The following is a 22,568-nucleotide window of genomic DNA, read 5'->3' on the forward strand; positions in this document are numbered from 1 at the left end:
AGGTGTGTTATCTATAATATTACCCTTCACTAATACAAAGTGTGTGTGTGATGGATTGTTTGTGCATGTGCATAATCTGAGTCCTTTCAATCCTATCAAGCGGACTCAGGTGCATACACAAGGGAATCATAAGGGTTTTTCATGATTGTACGGCTTAAAAACAGTCTCATAAAAAAAAAAACCTGACTGATTTATGCACAGACTGGCATGGGCACAAAAGACACATGAAATCACACACAAACACAATCACTGCATACACATACAAAGGAAGTAAAAGCTGTTTCAGTTGATGGCAGCATTACCTCCACCAGGGACGATAAACGTCAGTTCTCATCTCATCACCACATGACCCTCTGCATGGAGGATGGATGGAGATCCATGGATGGAGAGCGGGGAAGGAGAGTGTGTGTCCTAGGGCTAAAATTAGCAGTGATTCCTCCCCCAAGGTTTTGCAAGGACATACAGAGTACGTGCAAACGCACATGTGTGCACATAACAAACATATGCGCACAGTCAGGCCAACACGCAGATATTTTTTACCCTTCTCTCTTCCTCTTTCCATAGGCTGACTTGTACCTTTCATATCTAATAACTATTTTTGCATATGATGTAGACAGCTTTTCATCGCTCGGTGTGGCGATAATGAGAAACATAGGGTATCTAAAACAAAGCCTAACTTTTACTTGTTTAGGAATTAGATCTGAGGCTTTTGAGGTGTAATATTCAACCTTCTGTTTAACATCTACATGCTCCCACTGGCACAGATTATAAACAACAACAAAATAAACTATCACAGCTATGCAGATGACACACAAATATATATCACAATGTCACCAGGAGACCGAGGCCCTGTACAGGCTCTTGGTAAATGCATTGAGGAAATCAATGACTGGTTGTGCCACAATTTTCTCCAGCTAAACAAAAACAAAACTGAGGTAATAGTCTTTGGCGCCAAAGAAAAACGATTACAGGTCACCAGAGAACTTCAATCTATACATCTAAAAACCACAAACCAGGCGAGAAATTTGGGTGTAGTGATGGATGCAGACCTAAACTTAGAAAAACACATTAAGACAATAACAAAGTCAGCTTACTATCACCTCAAGAATATATCAAGGATAAAAGATCTGATGTCTCAACAGGACCTGGAAAAACTAGTCCATGCATTCATCTTTAGTAGGCTTGATTACTGTAACAGCATCTTTACAGGTCTACCTAAAAAATCAGTCAGACAACTACAGCTCATTCAGAACTCTGCTGCTCGAGTCCTCACTAAGACCAAAAAAGTGGACCACATCAGTCCAGCTCTGAGGTCCTTACACTGGCTGCCTGTCCGTCAGAGGATAGACTTTAAAGTTCTGATGCTGGCCTATAAAGCTCTGAATGGTTTAGGACCAAAATACATCAATGACCTCCTGACCCAGTATGAACCATCCAGATCCCTCAGGTCATCTGGATCCGGTCTTTTATCAGTTCCCAGAGTCAGAACCAGACACGGAGAAGCTGCATTCAGCTTTTATGCTCCTTATATCTGGAACAAACTCACAGAAAGCCTCAGATCAGCTGAAACACTCAGTTTATTTAAATCCAGGTTGAAGACTCACCTGTTCTCAGCTGCATTTGAATAAAGCACCAAATCCACACTTTAAGCTTAAATTTCAAAACTTACATTTAACTACTGATTTTATCTACTGTTCTGATTTTATCTGTTTTGATTTTATATACTGTTTTGTTTGTTTGTTTGTTTGTTTGTTTGTTTGTTTGTTTGTTAATTAGTTAGTTAGTTTATTTGCTTGTTTTAATCAATTTTAAATCATGCTTTTTATTTGTTCTTGTTTCTAATGTCTCTGTAAAGCACTTTGAATCACCTTGTTGTTGAATTGTGCTATACAAATAAACTTGCCTTGCCTTGCCTTGCCATGTTTTTCTATTTTTGCTTTTATTTTGTGTGCGCAGTTACAGTTCTTTTGTATTTTGTTCATGCTGGCTTTATGTCTGCATAATGAAGTTGTTAATTTCATACCTACAATTACTTCATCCCTTCTTTCCTCTCCTATACCTATTCCTCTATTCTACCCTTTTTCAGGAGATCTCGGACTATGACTTGCAGGAGTTAGTCATGAAGTCTATCGGTCGGCTGACGTTGGTGCGCCAGATGTTCCCAATGCCCCAGAACACAACCCAGCGCTGTGTCAAACACAACCATAGAATTAACACTTCCCTCTGTGACCTTAAAAACCCAAAGGCTCAGCAGCTAGAGGTGAGTTGGCAAGTTATTGATTTTCAGTATTATGTTGAATACTAGCTTAATTGTCCAAATTCTGTTGCTCACTGCCAAGAACACTTTTCTGTTATTTGTGAATTTTTTAAGTAATACTCAAATATGTGGCATGACTTGCATTTGTTTTTGTTTTTTTTTCATACATGTCTTTTATATTTCAAGCTATGAAATAAATAACTTCAAAATCAACAGGGGTTCATTACTCAGAACAGTTATTACACCCATTAAGGAGTTGTGAAAAGAGTGATTGATTTGAGAAGTAGGCTTGCCTAATGTTACAGAAAGAAATCAACAGAGGATTGATTATAACGTAACAGATGACTCACTGAAAAATATGTGTATTCTAATAATTTGTTTTTAATTTTTAGCTGAAAAATTGTGCAGAAACGGTTATTGGCTGACGTACACTCACAGCGAGCAGAAAAGTTGCTCACAAAAACTGTCAACAAAAATCAAGCTATTGTAGGGAGTTGAGATGAGTGGCTTGTGGCTTAGTCTTTGACAAGTTGTCCCCTTCCAGTTTAATTAAATCGGGTAAGAAAAGATGGATGTTCAGTGGGAATACAGTCGAGTCGATGGAAATCTTTGCCCCCAGTCATTGATGACATTGTGAATGAGAATAAGTGACTTTAAATACACTTGGTGTAGCTCTAGTGTATCATTAAATGCAAACCTCTAACACATTCTGCTTTTAATGATTTAATTTTTTTTGTTTCCTTTTGTTTTGACACTGTCAAGGCAGATCGTTGTCATGGTGAAGTTTTACTTGCCAACTTATTGTGCTGAGTTGCATCCTGTTTGCATCGCTTTACCTTTGATGTGTATACAGAAATCCACCTGCTCCAGTCCACCAAGTAGCTGTGCATATATTGTTTTTTTTTCCACATGTGACCACAAAAACCAAGCCATGATGTCCACTCTCTATAGACAAAAAAGCATGGCTCAGTGGCAAACAAAAGATACTTCTATATTTTGATTAAAAATCACAATGGTAAAAGAGAAGAATTGTAAAACTCAATAGCTTTTGATTACAATGCATGTGACTGCTTGATGAGAGTTTGACAAACATAATTTAAAGGAAGCACGAGAAAGAACATTCTCTGGTCTGACGAAAGAAAAGCTATGGACATTTGTATTAGCTATGGGAACTGAAACTTGTATGAAAAGAAGAAAAGATGAACGAAGCCAAACATACATTAGTAAGACATGGTTTAGCAGACTACAAGCCCATTTAACATCTGTGGAGACGCCTGAACAGCCTTTCTTTTCAAATCGATGCAGCTTGACAGGCTCTTTCATAAAGAATTGGAGAAACTGTACAGTTCCTTGTATGGAAAGCTGACAGAGACTTACCCTACACTTAAACCTAAAAGTTATATCTGACAAAAGAATGAACTGAGAATCCGGTCTTTAAGTCGGACGTAATTAGCTGTGTCTAGGCCCAAACTCCGCTGCAGGTCCCTAAGTCAAACAGTCACTGCAGCATCACTGACTAAATTCTTTCATCTGTAATAAAATGATCAGTGTGGCTGCTCTACCAGGTATAACAATTAAGTTTAGCATCCAGACATCCATCAAAACAGAATTCATGAAATTTATGAAAATTAGAAGTTAGCAGGGAGTTAGCTCGCTAGTTTCAATCTAAATATAAATATACCATCTTCTGACTGAGGGATTTCTGAAACAAATTAAAACGTACAGCTCTGCTACCACTTCCAACATAAATGAAGACAGGAAAGTAAACAGCAGTGGCATTTGTAGGGTTAATGAAGTTTGGCTAGTATATAACAATGTGCTAGCGACACAGCTATGTTAGCATAATATAAAAAGTGAAGCTGGAGGATGAACGCTAACTTTTTTCCACTTGATAAAAGTTAATGTGAGGATTCTCAATGGTCAGGGACAAATGCAGTCAATCAGGATGCTGTAAACGGACCAAACTTCAGCCAGGAGAACAACTGCGATAATCCATCAACAATACGAGGTTAGTCATTCATATACTGCTGCATGGGCTGGGCTGTAGTTACATCCTAAGGTTTTTTAAAACTAAGCTTTAAACTGAATATCCAAAAGTTGATTCTGTTCATCTGGACGTAGCGTTTTCAGTGGAAGAAACGTATCGTCACTCATCCAAGTGACTTCTTCAGTCTCAGTTGACTGCAGGTTTCCCCAATCTTATGAACAGTAGATTTGCATAATGTACTGTTTATAATGTAACGTTTCTTCCACTGAACGCTACATCCAGATGAACAGAATCAACTTTTGGAGATTTACTTTCCTGGATGATTGAGAATAAAAACCGAGAGAGGCCGACAGTGATCACTGACTGTTTTTAGGTGCTTGTTGAGATTAAATAGAACAAGATAAAAAGCTTTAAAACATGTTAAAAACACAACAGCCTTATTAAACACAGGGTAGTTTGGGCCCGGAAGCAGGATTCATCATGTCATCACTTAAAGACCGGATATGTTTATAAAAGGGAAATTTCACATTTTGAACTTCCAATAGGTTTCCAGAAAATTTCAGAAATTGTCACTTTTTCATTTCCACTTTAATTTCTCTCTAGAACAGAACAAAGTGTACAAAAAGTAAAAGGATCTTTAATCTAGTACAATGACAACTTTAATTAACTTTCATTTCTAATGAGAAAAATCTTAATTTTAATAATCCTAACAATGTCACCAGAAACAAGTTTTTGAAACTTAAGGGACCACACTTAAATGTATTAAAGTGCACTTGCTATTTTTTTTTCTGTGACTCTCAATGAAGATGATGCCACACCCCAATTTGTGTTTAGCAGCAAAAAAGACAAAAAGACTGGCCATCCATGAAATGAGCCTTATGACCCAAAACTTCCCTTCCCAAACTAATGAGGCAGGAAAGCTAAATAAATAAAGCCTTGGAAAAACAGAGTACCAGGACCTTCATCCCAAAAAGAAAAAAATAAATTCCCAAAGAGAAGAAGGGGTCTGGAGATGCTAGACAGCTCCTTGGTCTGGGTGACAGAAAAATCCTTTCTTAGCCTCCTTTAAATTGGGGCAAGGCAATTATCATTTACTTCGCCCGGTCACACCAAGAAAAGAATGAAGAGATAGGTATGGGAGTAGAGAGATGGGAGCAGATAGGAACGAAGGAAAGTGGATGCAAACACTAGGGGGAGGGCATGTAATTATATGTGGGATGGCTGTATTTAATTTTGACCCATGCAGTAGATTCCAGTATCATTACATATACTGGTTCACACTATGTCTGAATAATGTGGGTTTATTTAAACAGAGACAGAAACTACTATGGGCAAATGTTCCTCTGCCTTGCTCTGTTTTTGCATCTTTTAAACATGCAACAGGTGTTTCAGTATGACATTTAAACATGTCACTTGATCCTAATGCTTTGAATTACAGCAGGCCTCCTTGTTCGATGTTGTCCAGTCATCCATCCATTGTTACTGAGGCTTTTTTTAACCTGTAAAATTAATAATTTTTGACCACATCCTTATGCAGTTTTATGTAAGACCTCACATTTCATTTACAGTACGGCAATGGAAAACACAGAGTGACAGTTTATTTTTCCATCTTCACATTTTGTTTACTATTTTTGTAAATGGCCCCTGGGGTGGCAATACATACGCAATATATGTTTTTTTTTTTTTTTTTATGTGACTCATCAAGCTGCCATCAAATGAACAGAGAAAAGGGAGCACAGTCTCATTTATGTGTCAAGACAAAAATATCAAATTAAATTAATATGCTGTTGATTTATGTAGAAGCGCAAGACCCTGGAGGAACATGTTTGATGAATGTTAGAATCACATTGAAACATTTGGATATCTGGAAGAGTTTGTTTCTAGACTTTTGCCTACTAGCTGCTTGTAGACATTCATAGAGGAAAGATAAAGAAATGCATGTGTTTATGTAATATAGGTGTCAACATGCAAGTCGTTTAAGTCAAGGGCAATGTGTTTTTGGGTGTCTAGCGAAAAGAGTGATCTCAAAAGTCATGCACTTGCTGCATGCATGTTCATTTCCATATGCAGACTGATGGATGGCTGAATGAAAAACAAAACAATGATGAGGATGAGGATGAGGAGGACATAAGAAAGAGCGAGTGGGAGAGAGCGAGCTTGAGATTGAGGAAGCAGATCAGCTCAGCGGTCAGAGAGTGGCCCAGAAGCCCAATTTCACACTGCAATGAAGCACATCAACTCAGGCTGACCACACAAGCACACACACTCTCATACAAAGCTTGCTCGGAGAGCCGAAACCAAGCTCCCCACGGAGCAGTAGAGTTTCCCTTTAATTTTAAAAGAAAAAGAACGATAAAGAAAATCACCACGTGGAAGACATAAAACAATGCTGTGAAAGCTAAGATACTTTGAAGGAAGTTAGATGTGAGGAAAATTTGGCATGTCCTTTTGTCCTGACTGTCAGTAAACAATTTGATAAGCAGTAAGAAAGACAATATCTTTTGTTATCCTTTCATCCCCCATGCCAACTTTTTAAGAAACCAAGAAACCTGGTTCTATCCCTTACATTTTATGATTTAATGTTTTTATTCTGTATGAGGTGTACCTGTAAGCTTGGCTGTTATATACTGTGAGGCTTTGGCCATGAATGTCTGCGTCTGAATTACAATATCCCATCTAATATGGGTGGCTGTAGCTCAGGTGGTAGAGCAGGTCATCTACTGATCGGAAGGTTGGTGGTTCGATTCCCGGCTTCCCCTAGTCTGCATGCCAAATATCCTTGGGCAAGATACTAACCCGAAATTGCTCTCCGATGCATTCATCGGAGTATGAATGTGTGCGAATGGGTGAATGCACAAGTTGTGTAAAGCGCTTTGAGTGCTCAGAAGAGTGGAAAAGCGCTATATAAGAACTAGTCCATTTACCATTTAATATAAACAGCTATGTTTTCATAGCTTTCATGTTTTGCTGGTTGTTGTTTTTTTACTTTAACAATATCTGAAGATTATTCAGTGAATAACATCTTTGACCTGAGTTGGAATGAATCAACCACAAGGGTTTGTTGCCATGCAAAAATGGCTAATTATAGTGCTGGGATAAAGTATTTGTCCCTGTCTTTGATTTTTTTAATGTTTGTCTGACTGGCATGTTTCTGATAATTAAAGAATTTGTATTATTAGACAAAGATAACCTAAGCAAATACAACATTTTTTTTATGTGATGATTTCATTTGTTAAGGGAAAAAAGCTATCCAAACTTTCCTGGTCTTGTGTGATAAAAGTAATTAGACCCCCCTTTTAAATCACGAATTAAAAATGTAATCACATTTTTCTAGGCGACATCTATCAGCCTGAAAGGGGTTACAAAAGTATTTGTAAGCCTTTGGAACACTAGCAAACCACACTGAGAGCCATTATCCACAAATAGAGAAAACTTCCCAGGAGTGACCGGCAATGTTCCCTCTAATTTTTCACGTGTCTGAGCGAACACACAAACTCCCTGAGCGGTCCCTTGGACCACTGTGAGCGACATCAGACGTGTGCACTGTGGTCACTCCAGCATCGAATCCATCCAAGTTACATGGTTTATTAAAATAATCAAATTACAGCATTTATGTACTTTTAATTAACTGCTTTAGCCCACTTACAATGAAAATGTAAAAAAAATCTAGTCATTGACCTGTGCAGTATGTTAACACTATTGGAAGTAAAAATAACTTGAACTCCAATTTTGAAAACACAACTTTCTTTCTTTTTTAAAAAAAGCTCTGACTTGTATTATGAGTCTGTGGTCTGGGAGAGAGTCTGTAACTCTCTGTCTGCAAAATATAGTATATAATGACCAATGCTGGGCAATTAATTATATAGTTACTTCTTCAAAAAAGTAACTCAGTTTGGCAAACAACAAGGTTTTTTGCAGCTATTTTTTAAATGCAGCCAAGGCATTTTTAAATAAACATTTCAAACTATTTACAGAACAATCAGCTGTTCTGCATCAAATCTGATGCCACACAAATTATTTGTGCCACTCCAAAAAATAATTTCTGTCCACTATGAGATAAAGGAGAACAACAGCCTGATACCTGCAGGCCTGACAACAGGAGATATATCACTCCTGTAACACCTGTAACATTCAGCAGTCGCCTCATTGTTCTGACACACACACAACAACACTATACTACACTCTAACTACACAAGATTTGTGCTAAACGTCAAAAATCTCTCACATCTCAAAACTTCCCCCCGTTTCTTAACAACTAGATGCCACGTTGCCATATCATTTTTTGATTGGTCGACATGGTACTTTTTTGGACGAATAGGAAAGGGAGAGGGGGGTGGAGTTTGTTTTTGCTCACACTCTTTCCAGCGTTTTCCTTATAAAACACAGTTTTTACCGTTTATACCCGCAGTAAATATAAGCAACGATAGTATTCAGGAAGAAAACCAAACATTGAATATTTTTTTAATCACAACTGGGGCTGCCACAAACGATTATTTTGATAGTCGACTAGTCACCGATTATTTTTGTGATTAGTCGACTAATCAGAGCATGCATCCATTGGACGTAAAACCTACAGCTTACTGCACAAGCATGCATCTGCTCTCATATAACTATCATTAGCTTACAGCTTTAAGTGTGTAAGGTATGTGCTAACTAAAAATAAAGACAAGATCATAGTTTATTAAATTTTAATGAAATTTGCAGATTGTTTCGGTGAAGTTTAATAAACTCCTTGCTATCTAAAATATAACGGGACACCGGAGTATATTCTCGAGCATCTCACACTTCTGATAATCAGTTGTCTGCTTGACGTTTATACAGCTGTGTAAAAACTACACAGCAAATCCAGCATGTCCAAATTAACACTGTTGGATTTGATTTCAACACTATTAAAGTGTCTATATGGGTCCACACCAGAGAGTGTTAATTTAACTCTTTTTGGAGAGTTGGTACGTTAACTCTGATTTAGTGTTAAACACCAAATCTGTCTGGAGTTGATAATTTAACACTTGGTGTTAAGAGTTTATATATTAACTCTCAAAGAGGATTTTAGTTTAACTACGTAAGAGTTATCTTCTAATTCATTCTAAAAAGCGGGAATTTTACTGTTCTGAACTTCTAGAAATTTCTTTTGGAAATAAACATTTACTAAAAAGATGCAATGGTTTTTGAAAAACATTTATTCTGAACTGTGCACCACAATTTCAAAACATTTTCTGAAAGATGTAACAGTATACATGTTCTCACTTTCATTAGAATTTTGTTTATCAAAAGGTCTGACATGGTAAATGCAAATAACAGCATTCTCATCACTTATTTCTTCAATACAATATGCATGTCCTTCATTCATCCCTTTGTGGAACTTCAACGCACTTCTGCTCTCCCCCATATTCCATCTTCACAAGCATATCCTGTGCGGAGATTGAATAAAAATTAGTTCACACTAATTAATGGCACAAATAATCCAGTAAACAATTGCAGCACAGTAAAAAAAAAAAAAAGGAATCCTTTTTGAGCCATTACTTGTGTAAAGTATTTTCCCAAAAGACAAGGACACAGGCAACAGGTAGTACTGAACTAAATGTAAAACCTCAACCTTTTTCATTTTTACCTAAACCGTGTGCACAAAACTCTGTAGGGATCTATGCTAACGTAGAACCCAGTCAGGACGTCTGCTACTGCTGTTTGGTTGTTTTGTTTTGTTTTTTATGGGCGATCGTTTTCAGGCTTCAAGTAGCACCATTATACCAACATTTCACATTCTACACATTGTTTTAGGTGTATTTGACCAAAGGTTTGACTGAAAATTCACATGCAAGCTTTTTTTCAAGGCTGTGGTATTTGCCCGCAAACAATACCTTTCAGCTAGCTAAAACAGAATATTATGCTATCACCGAGCAACATGGCTAATGCCTTTCACACAGCTTTGTATCAACTCCAAAGAGCCACAGAAGTAAAAGCTCATAATAATAATTGAAACAATCTTTGAATGACTTACCAAGCATGGCAAACAACTCAAATATGTAGAGCAAAATGTTCTGAAACGGCTTCACTTCAGCTTCGATTGGAGCCGTGCTGGGGGCGGAGTCTGTGAATTTACTCTATTGGTGTCATAGCCCCTGTCGGAGTTCAGAGTTAAGAGGTCAAGAGTTAATGTTTCCATTGTAACACCTCCAGATTTGACATAGAAACACTCATTTTTAACACTCGATTTTAACTACTATCATTTTACACCTCAGAGTTACATTAAAAGAATGTGACTCTGCTTAGAGTAAAATTAACTCTACTTTTGCAAGAAGACTATTAACACCAAAACATTTAACACTTTTGAATTTGCTATGTATAACTTTAATCTCAGCCAAACCGATTTACTCAGGAACAAATAAAATACTAAAAAAAGCCAAACAATAACATTTTTAAGTTATCTAAGTGACTTATATATATTTAACCTGAGTAGCGAAAGACGGTGGTGGGTTTGAAAACGATTTGCCGGGAGTCCGGTGTTCTCACAGGCTCTAGTGAGCCTTGCCCCCGGCTAGCTATCGAGCTAGTGGGTAACAGACGTCTCCAAAAACGTCGGAGCACTTTTGAAAATATGTGGTGTCTTGATAAACTGAGCAGATATTTGAGGTTTATACAGTTACATTCTCGCCTGAAAATATGTTAAACGTTTAATTTTGTGACCCAGAAAGAATAATGAGACTAATATTAAAACAAACTAGCTGCCGCCATTGTTGGAAACTGAGCTGGACTGCGCTATGAATTCTCGGACACTGCTTCTTCTTCGGGGTTTAACGGCAGCTGGCATCCTTGTACATGCAGTGCTGCCATCTTCTGTTTCAGTCCGTTATTACACTCTTAATTCCTACTACTTATTCCTGCGTCTTTTGTGATCTTACAAAGCTTCAAATGACGGGTCGACTATTAAATCAGTCGTCGACGATTTTGATAGTCGACGTAATCGTGACTAGTCGACTAATCGTGGCGGCCCTAATCACAACTCTGGTTTTACGTGGCCTATCAACACAATTTAAAAACTGGTATAAAGTCCACACTTTTTCCGTCAGTTGTTCCGTCTGTCCTGCTCACATCTCCAATGGTTGTACACGTCATTAACGTGGCTTCACTCCACATCAGCCACGCCGCTGTGCTCGCTAAAACACCGGTGTCGGCACATAAGGATGCTGTCATAGCCTGTCAACCACATTGATTAGCTGCATATATACGAATGTGAATCGCATCATTGGCTGGACTATGGGATAAGGTGGCATCATTCTAATCCCATACGGGAGCAGCCAGTCACTTACTGACTAACACTGCAAAACAGAATTGTTAAAAGTATTAATTTTAATTTCAATGCAGGTTAGATTTTTTTCTTTTGTGCACAACACAGATTTCCTGTGCGCAGAGACCGTGCCAGCAGTGCGCAATTGCGCACGTGCGCTGCTTAGAGGGAACATTGGTGACCGGTCTATCAGCATTACTCCAAGACCTCATCGGCAACTCCTCCAAGAGGTCACAAAAGAACCCAGAACAACATTTAAAAAACTGCAGGCCCCACTTGTCTCAGTAAAGTCAAAGTTCATGATTCAGCAGTCAGAAAGAGACTGGGCAAAACTGGCATCCATGGGAGAGTTCCAATGAGAAATTTACTGGTGGCCATAAACAATACCAGGGTTCGTTTCACATTTCCCAAAAAATATCTTGATGATCCCCAAGACTTTTGGGAAAAATATTCTGTGGACTAATGAGACAAAAGTTGAACTTTTTGGAAAGTTTTTGTCCAGTTGTATTTTGCCTAAAACTAGTACAGGATTTTTTCATGATAAAGTTCATTCAGAGCTATGGGCATTATGTATTTCCTCGGGCTATCTTTGTCTAATATTAAAATCAGCTTGGTGATCTGAAACGTTTAAGTGTGACAAATATTAAAAAAAACTAAGAAATCAGGATGTTGGCAAATACTTTTTCACAGCAATGGAAGTACTGGGCAAAAAGTTGAAGAAGATTTAAACACTGTGTAGTATAATATATTTTAAAAAAATATTGTGTTCAAAGCCTCTTTTTGGTGTACAAAATGCAATATTAGAGAGATCAAGGCTTCTGCTTGTGTTGTGTGATTGTATTCATTTGTCCATTAATGTGAGTGGATCCACACTGCTTGCTTGCTTTTTTGTGTGTAGGCGTGGATTCATTGTAGTTCATTTATTTTACCCCATTCCCATTTACACAGAGACAAGAGGCTTGGTACTGTACATTACACAATGATCAATCACAGAATGAGTGGACTCCTCCTGTCTCCTACTTGTTTTTGTTTTGGTGTCAATGACCTTTCAGTACATTAATTAATTTAATCTTGAAAGCTTTTTTTTTGTTCTTACTTATAAGAAGTACCCAAAAACAATGTTGGCTGCGTAGTCAGGCTGTATACTGTTGATTTTAAGGAGACAAGGTAATATTTTTCTTTTTTGATCAAGAAGCTGCTGAATTTGTCCGGAAATAAATTGTTTAATTTTAATAGCATTTTAACCTGGAAAGGCTTGGACTGTTTGTTTTGTGAAACTTATTACTGATTACAAGTTTGTCTTTATTTTCTCACACAATTCAAGTTGCATTGCCTTGTTTTATCTTCCTTTTTATGTTTCTTTCTGTAGATCACCAACCGCTACATCTATGATACAGTCTTACTGCTGGCCAATACCTTCCACAGAAAGTTGGAGGACAGGAAATGGCACAGCATGGCCAGTCTGAGCTGCATCAGGAAGAACTCCAAACCATGGCAGGGAGGCAAGAGTATGCTGGATACTGTCAAAAAGGTATAAAATGGTGAAGAAATTCACACTGTGTTTTTTCCTCTCAAGGCTTACAGGAAGGTGCTTCACCAAGTGTGCAAGCATAATGTGTACTTGGCTGCTCTGGTGAGTCTACCTGAGTATACACAGATGTAGGCACAGAGGTAAGCTGGTTGTTGTTCTGCAAGCAAGCATCCTCAGTTCATACAGTAAGAACTTTTCATATGTGGTTAAAGACTTGTGAACCTTTTTTAGGGAGCCTACTTGCAACTTATTCTGTTCACTTCATTTCGCAATGTCTTAAACACATCAATTACCATTAATGAGAAGTTCACGCAGTAATGCAGTGCATGTGTCACAGGAGTGCAAGCAGAGACAGTGAAGATGGTGATTATTGGTGAAAATAAACAATAGCTTCCTGACAGGTTGAAACAACCAGAATGGCTAATAATTAGTATGCTAATTTGAGATTAATGGTGCGTGAGGTACGATACATTTAAGACATTAATATGGAGTCAGTACCTACAGCTTCCTGTGGCTTTTAGTCAAGAAAACAACTATATCCTATTAAATCTGATCCCAGTTTAATAAGATCCAGAGATTTGTTTACTGCTAACTACTTCACAAATACAGCCAGCTGTCCAATGTTTGTATCAATTCAATTCAATTTTATTTATATAGCGCCAAATCACAACAAAAGTCACCTCAAGGTGTATCCACTTAGATTATCAGTGTATCAGTCTGAAAGGTGTCAAAAAGCATTCATAACCCTTTAGAACTCTAGCAAACCACGGTGAGAGCCGTATACTGTTATATGAATGGCAGACAGACCTCGCCATAGAACACCTGTTCTATCACAGAATAAGCCTACGTGTTGCAACATCCAATTCAGTTTCCATAAAACATTGTATTTTCTTTCCAATATTAAAATCATTCATATGAGCTGTTCGCACTAAAGTAAAAAGCACCATCACTTCATGCGGATACCCTTTCGGCGCCAGCTGTGGTCGCAAGGTTGGAGCCGAACAAAAACACCCTGATAATGACTGTGTTTAGTCTGTTCCTTCCCATTCCATGCAAGGCCACCTGGGTTGGCTGGAAAACTGTTTACTTAGCATACCAGGGCGAAGGACACTGTCTCAGCTGAACTCTGGACACGCACACACATACGTATACACTGATATGCACACACTAATTCCCCCTCCCTTTCCAAACGCCTTCGATGCTTGTTCCCTCCTGAGCCCGCGCTGGAATGGTAGCGCTGGGCAGGATGGCTGCTGTGTTTGCTTCGGATTACTCCTCACCCCCCACCCGACCCTGTGGCTTGTCACGTGTTCCATAATGTTGTACTGTGGACATTTATGTGTTTTTTTGTGCAGAGAAGTTTTTTTGTTTCCTATTCTCATGCTGTCCTCCCAGGAGCCCAGCATGAGTAGAGGTCTCTTTTTTTCCACTTGTACTTTCCCATTGTAGTGTATATTTCAGTGGTTTTTTTCTGTAACGCTACCGATCTCCGACCTGTATCCCCATGTGATGTCTGTGTTGTGTGTGTAAGGTCCGGGGGGGATGGGGGTCCTATTTCACTTCAGGGCAACCTGCACGTGGCGAATAAAGCCTTGATTGATTGAAATCTGTGGCATGTTAGTTCAGATAGTTGTGCAGTCAGTGAAGAGCAGAATAGATCTAGGCTCCTAAACTTATAGCCAGCTTGAACACAGAGTTTGTCTTTAACTGTGTTTGCATTAATTCAGAGTAAGTCAGGACGCAGTTCAACAAAAAAACGAACCAATCCAGTTTAAGATGAGTCACATGCTGAGGTTAATAAACAGCTTTTGTATTTACAACTGATGGGTTTTCAAATCCAACACCATTGCACCCAAATGTGCAACTTTAAAACCATACAGACATACATATAAAACCTTACAGACTGATTCGAATGCAGAAATGAAACAGATTCAGATTCACATGCTATAAAAGTAGCATATCACTAGGTGCTAAGACGAAATACAAATTAGTGCACAGCACTCAATAATAGACTTGCTCTCTTAAAACATAAAAAGAGCAGTAAGGCACCACAGTTTTTTATTGCAATACCTTCACCAGAATATAAAAAAGGCATATTACACTGTCATTATGTATATAAAAAACAGAGCCTAACCATTTGTTTAACAAGCTAAAAAAGTGTTTGCTGTTTTCTGACATTGTCCATATTTCATTAGCATTCATTTCCCAATGGCTATGAGTATAAAACCCTCCAAATTCTGCTCCTGAGTTGAATGCTTGATCAATTTCATTGTGCAGAAGAGGGTCATCAAAAATGTTTAGACCAAATCTATTGTGTGATACACCCTGTGAACCCTGTGTTCAACTCCTACAGGAGAAAAGAGGAGCACAGTTTCTGCATGCTGAATATCAATTTCTTTTTAATCTGTGTCCATCACACGATCCCCCATCTCTCACGCAGGCTGTGACAGTCTGCATATTCATTCACTGGAGATTTTTTCAGTAGCCCTAGTGTGTGTTGAAGTATGGACAGCCCAGACTGTAAATTCTTGACTGTTTTGTCTTCATCAAAACATTGGCATTTACTCATGTCCTGAAGTGCTTTTGGATTTAGACCATCAGTTTTTTAACATTTAGAAATTATGAGGTACCAGACACACTAGATCAGCATGAAGTATCCCACACTGTAGGCATCTGCAATTTATACATTCGGATGCTGTGCTAAGAATAATGTTTTGGACATGGATCCCAAGGGTTGCCAATGAGCTGTGTCCACTGCAACTCCACACCCCCCTGGCATCTCAATGCTTTTTACTATCAGTGCTGCCTGCATTTCCTTCTCACATTTGAAATCTCTGCGTTATTTCATAATATTTCAGTATTTGCGGTGTCACTGTCTTTGCCAGATACATTTATTTATTTGTTTATTTGTTATTAATGAGCACAATTCCTGGCTTTGAGACACTTTAGAAAAGGCCAAATCAGTGTGAAAATGCCGAGGAGCACTTGTAACAATGCTCAAAAGTAGGGATGTGTATTGATAAGATTTTCACGATTCCGATTCCATTTTCGATTCTGTTTAACGATTCGATTCTTTATCGATTCTCTTATCGATTCTTTTTAAAAAGGAGAACACTAAGTTCGATTAGCTTAGAACTTTGTTTTATATTTTCTCTTTGAACAAGATAGAAATTTAGGAGTAACATGGCCTTATAAACCCAACAGTGAGATCTTAAGAGATCCACAGCCTACGGCTCTTCAATGGGGTGTCACAGGGTCCCCAGGAAAAAAAATTGTAAATGTAAAATAAATATTCTTCTGTAGCAATAACAAAGTACTGATGAGTTTTCTCATTTTCTTATTTCATCTTCAGTTTTCCAATTAATTTCAGATTTAATTTGATGTTTTTACATTGCAGTCACTACTTCTAGTATCTGACTAATGCTTGGATATTTTATTAGCCTGTTTATATTGATTTATGTTGTAATACCAACACTATAATCTGTGATTAATATTGGAATTTTATTCAAAATTTTACTATCCCAAGGACAGCCAGGAAAATATTTCTGTTATTTTTTTTTAAACAATCCATCTATTTCATCACTCTCCTGCAGTATGCACATATGTGTGTATATGCCAGTTTGAAGAAAATAAATCTTTGTTTAAATAATCATCCATCCATCCAGCCAGCCAGAAAGTACTTGGCGAGAAACCACACAACCCCTACAAACACAGGGAGAACAAACTTCACAGAGTTTACATGTCCCCTGCCAGATGGTGTATTCAAACCCAGGATAATATTAATCATAGTAATAATAATGATAACAGCAATAATAATAATAGTAGCACTGTTGCCTCACAGCATGAAGGTCCTGAGTTAGACGCCATCATCTGGCCTGGGGCCTTTCTCTGTAGGGTTTGCATGTTCTTCCCATGTTTGTGTGGGTTGCATGTTTGCACTTACTGTTAATTGGTGATTCTAAATTGCTCATAGGTGTGAATGTAAGTGTGAATCTTCATCTGTCTCTCTGACTTAGTCCTGTGTCTATCACAAGTTTAAGACAGGTTGACTGAATTGTTGACCTGTCCAGGGTGTATTCTGCATCTTGTCCTATAGTAGCTGGGATAATAATAATAATAATAATAATAATAATAATAATAATAATAATAATAGAGCTGGATACCGATACCGATATTACGTATCGGTATCGGTCCGATACTGACCTAAATTACTGGATCGGATATCGGAGAAAAATAAAAAATGTAATCCGATCCATTAAATATCACGAAAGCACCTCACAAAACTTGCAACACGCCGTAACTCACCTCAGAACGTTAGCACGTCGGAGCAGTATGCATCACGTGATAGAGCGGCTGTGGCATGTAGGACCTGTCGGTGGTCTGGATAGCATTTGGAGCTTCGCTAGCAATCCGGCATTTCATCTCCGACAAAGTTATCCCCGAGAGAAGTAAAGCAAGTGTGTAAGTCCATCTCTGAATGTAAAGCATTCCTGCGTTAAGCTTAACAAGCGACTGCCTCTCCTGCTGCTACTTCAATCATGAAACTGCTTAATGATCAGCTGATCGGCTTTTCTGTCGGGAGTCCGTCTCTTTTGTTTGTTTTTGGCCCACTTTGCACCAGAAAGAGGAAACCAGCGGCTGAACAACAGCAGCACGTTTAAGCTTGATAAGCTGTTGTTAGAATTTATTTAATATTACTTTCTACACCAGGATCTTTTTCTATGTAGCTGACGCTGGTAACTGTGCAGGGGCGGATCTAGCAAAGTTTAGCCAGGGGGGCCGACAGGGCATTAACAGGGAAAAGGGGGCACAAAGACATACTTTTCTTTCTTATTCTCATTTAAAATGTCTAGCTTTTAATAAATAATTATCTGACACCCAAAGTTTTAATTTGATGTAAAATGAATAGAAGTCAATTACTGTATATAGTAACTATTAAGTCTAATATATATACCCTAGTAAGCTATAGTACTTTTTCCTTTGGGAAGGTACCATCTGTGCAGTCTGCAATTTTGTTGAAGAAAGATGTTGAATCTATTTAATATTTCTTGAAAAATAATTGATTTCTGTGCATTTTTTTTCACACTGCATCAAATTAAGGTTGATTACGTCGATTAAGCATCATGAGGTGGAGCGTGAGGGGTGGTTCCCCATTTTTTATTTATTTATTTTTGTTGCTGGGAGTTGGAACCCTATTAGTTAGGTTGCTTAATATTTACGCTAAGTACTCTTTAAAATACCAGAATAGGGAGGATGGTGTAGGTTTAAGTTTATTAGATTGATCAGTATTGCTGAACTATGAAACATTTTTTTTTTGCATACAGGTATAACAGATTAGCTTTAGTGTAGTTGTTGTTTTAAACTTGAGTATGAACTTATACAAAATGCAGCAAGATATTAAAAAAAACCAAGTTTTGTTGATTAAAAAACACTATATCGGATTCATATCGGTATCGGCAGATATCCAAATTTATGATATCGGTATCGGTATCGGACATAAAAAAGTGGTATCGTGCCATCTCTAAATAATAATAATAATAATAATAATAATAATAATAATAATAATAATAATAATAATAATAAATGTTATGAATCAATCTCTTTAAAAAAAAAATCAAATGATATTTATCCTTCTTTTTGAAACAACAACAACTAATCTGCAATTCAAGACACCTTTTTACAGCTCTTATTTTTCCTTGGCTGAAACAGCAAGATGTAGTCATAGCTAAATTGACTAATACGTTAGAGTCACCTGTAACTGAAGAATGCGAATGGATAAGGTTCTGAAAAAACTCTGTCTTAACTTTTATATTGTTCTGATCACAGAGAGATCAATTTTTTTATCAATAAATCTAATGATAGCTTTCTACCTTTGTCCTGAGTACACCTTAGACACAAAGTGATCGTGCATTCAAAGGACTGCATGAACAAAGTAAATCCACCAGTCGGCAATTTCTTCTCAGTTCCTGCATATTTGGCTTTTGGCAGGTAGAGGACTTCATTCTGCAGTTGTGATTTTAGGAATCTCAACATTTCACCTTGAGTTTACGCGTGGGTTTGGCAACACTTTCATCACTGTTAAATCCAATTGGATCAATGCCCCCTGTTTTGATATCAATAATAAAAAAAAATACTCCAGGGATGACAGTTTGACTGAATGATGAAGCCAAGTGAAATGCTAATTTAGGATTAGTGTCAGACAATAATAAATGCAGCGCAATGGCTTTCATATCTATCTCTGCACTTCACCTTGCGATCAGGCTGGGGTTTGGCAACACTTTCATCAGCCAGCCCCGGCTGCTAAACCAACCTTGATGACTGTCTCAGCAGAGCTCTGTTAAAGAGCCCTAAGCAGTAATAGAGTTGATTTCAACAGCCTGGCATCAGTTCCATTTCGCACTGTATCAGCAGTGTTCTTTACTTGCTGTGCGTGCCTGTGTGTTTAATCAGTGTTTTGGTATGTGGGGCCAATATGGTAATGATAAATACTAATTTGCAGGTGTTGATGAGGAGCTCTATTGATGTTGTTGTCTGGTGTTCATTGACAAACTCAGAGTGGAGAATAAATGCTGCTGTTACACCTGAAGTGCGTGTTGTGTTTGTGCTTAGAAGACTATGTATTGCCTGCTACATTTTCACCTTTGAATCTCTGCGACATAAACTGTTAAGGTTTAGGACTCATTTTAAAATTTTATTGATTACTTTAAAGGCATTGTAAGGCCTGTGACCCAGCCCCTACATCTTCTGCAGCACCTGGGAGACTGTTTTCAAATCTAGGCTTAACGATTCTCAATTTATTTTTGCTGTTATTATAACACACATACGCTGTTACTTTCATCTTAGTTCTGTCAAGCATCCAAAAATTAAAAAGTCTTTTTTTTTTTCATTTCGCTGTTATTTTATTTCTCTTCTTAGACTTAATAAAACATCTTTTCCATCCAGGTTCTCCTAAATGACTATTAAGGGCTCAGTTTCAACCTCAGCTGTTGATGCAGAGATGTAAACATGCAATATACTGAGTGTGCATCTAAGTACGTGCACTCATCCCAGGTGAATAAAATATTTACATAGATTAGTAATCCCAATAGCACATTACCATATCTTATGAAGTGCCATAGACATACTAATATAACTAGTTGTTCTTCAAAGCATATCAGCATTAGGGGTATGCACGCTTATGACAGACACACATATACATCTGGTGTGTTTGAGTACAGAAAGAGAGATATTACTGCAAATTCTCAGAATATTATTTACAAAAATTGGGAAGACTGTCACTATTCTATAACTCAGACATCAGATATCAAATAAGGAGGGTTCAATAAAAAGAGATTACTTGAAAGAATTGAACTTGGTTTATTTAGATAGAGATATTAATGTATATGGCGATTACACTCCGCCGATCAGCCGTGAAAGGATTTATTGCAGGACCCCCGGGAGTCTAGACACTGGTGATGGTGAAGATGAAAAGCTCTGACTGAGGTGTCAGTGAGGTGAAGTTGGGGATGAGGTGGGTTGCATGAATGAGAGTCTGAAAGCGAGAATGACGGAGAGCAAAGATTTAAACTATGCAAACTGGAGGCTGATCGCCCCAAAGAAGACGGGTAAAAAGACGATTGGACTAGAATGATGATGTCAGTATTGAGATTGACAGCTGGGAAAAGTGAAAGTGATGTAGAAAACAGAAAAGCAGCCTAACACCCTGTAGAGCAGGCAGATGAGTGAATATTGATCTTCCTTATTGAAATTAACCATAAGCGCATTTATTTGACTTTCCTAAAATATAAACAGTTGTTGCTTTCATCAGTTCAAATCATTGTAACTTCTATCCTGACAAACATCAACAGAAGCTGAAGTTTTCCCACTGAATATATGACAGCAGCATGAGACAACGGCATGCCCTTTCAGTCCTTCTCCAGCGTCTGACAGTTGCACAAATTTATCCGCGTGGCGAAACCACAGTAACTTGAATAATTATCCCTAAAAATGACACGAGGTATGACATTGGCCTGTCTGCAGACTCGCAGTTTATACGCTACAGATTAATAATGCTCTGGTCCATTCACCGAAGGTTACTAAAGTGTATGTAGGTGAAATGGAATGTTTATTCTTTTGCTATCACAGTAACTGAGAAAGTAATGCCTCCATGATGAGGAAAAAAAAATCACAAGAGACCACCTGTATTATGTATCACTGTCAAATGTCACACACAATACCTATGACTGTGATAATATGAATGTGAATGTGATGTAAAAATCATACGTGTCTCGGTTTCGCTGTGTACAGTTACCATCACTTTTTTTTTTTTGCTGAAAAAACTGTTAGTTTTCTAAGATTTGTAGGGAGAAGTGACAAAACAAAAGCTGACATCATTATAGTGATGAAAATCACAATAATAATTACAGTAATTTTGACGATAACAACAATAATTGTAAAAATAACACATCCTAAATCTTTTCCTTGCAGTTCGGGGTGAGCGGCCTGACCAGTTTCTTGGAGTTCACTGACAACGGCACTAACCCCAACATCTTCTTTGAAATCTTGGGCACAAATTATGGAGAAGATAGAGGACGGGGAGTCAGTAGGGTAAGTAGTTAAAACAGAACCTCTGTGTGGCGTTCTACTGTGGGTGAAGGGAGGATAATTTCTTCAAATGCGTAGAGTAGATTTGCATAATTCCTGGATTTACTGGGGAATTCCATTGCACCTAGTCTCTAAATCAGGGGTGGCCAACCAGTCAGAGACCAAGAGCCACTTTTTTTTTACTGTGTTACCGCAAAGAGCCACATCATACGCATGGGCACACATGAACATCACCCATCCTTTCCTCCCTCTCTCTCTCTCTCTCTCTCTCTCTCTCTCACACTCACACACACACACACACACACACACACACACACACACACACACACACACACACACACACACACACACCTCTGCTCAGCCAGATTTATTGTAAATGTCACACACCAACATGATAATGACAGAAATGGACTCCTACAGTACTAAAACCACAGGCCAGTCATTTTCAACAATGAACATTGTGTGCACTGTCTCACACACACACACGTTTGAAACAAATATTGCCAACTGAGGCTTGTCTTGTATATCACAACTCTCATCCAATGCGACACTAAAATACTCACATGCTTGAAGGTCAGAGTGCAACTGTGATTCAATAGCCGTGTTAATGTCCGATATTCTGTGTTCAACAGTGTGGCGGGACAGTTGGACGTCTGATACCATGCGTTTTAATTTGTCGTTTTCAGGAGACAAGATTCCAACAACATCACTGAGGCATTTTTTAACGAACTCCCCTTCATTGTATGGCTTTTTAGCCCGTGCAATGTTCCAAGCCAGCTGATAGGATGCGAGCGTTATGGTCTCTGACCGCTTCGTAAATTTTTGGAAAAACTGTATCTGCTTTTCTGCCTGACTTTTCAAAGTGGCCAACTCGTGCTTGCGAAGTTCAGTCCCTTTTGGAAATTCCTGGTCGATGTTAGCATGG

At 38.1% G+C, this 22,568-nt stretch overlaps 1 protein-coding gene across 1 annotated transcript in view; it reads left to right on the forward strand.

Moving 5' to 3' along the window:
- grid2 (glutamate receptor, ionotropic, delta 2) overlaps nucleotides 1-22,568 on the forward strand; it is a 539,815-nt gene that overhangs the window by 366,715 nt on the left and 150,532 nt on the right. Inside the window, exons 6-8 of the mRNA XM_080893112.1 lie at nucleotides 2,087-2,260; nucleotides 12,899-13,060; nucleotides 21,527-21,646. Of these exons, the coding sequence (XP_080749238.1) occupies nucleotides 2,087-2,260; nucleotides 12,899-13,060; nucleotides 21,527-21,646 (456 nt within the window). The remainder of the gene's footprint in view (nucleotides 1-2,086; nucleotides 2,261-12,898; nucleotides 13,061-21,526; nucleotides 21,647-22,568) is intronic.

This window comes from Rhamphochromis sp. 'chilingali' (assembly GCF_963969265.1).
Source record: "Rhamphochromis sp. 'chilingali' genome assembly, chromosome: 10".
In the NCBI taxonomy this organism is placed as follows: Eukaryota; Metazoa; Chordata; class Actinopteri; order Cichliformes; family Cichlidae; genus Rhamphochromis; species Rhamphochromis sp. 'chilingali'.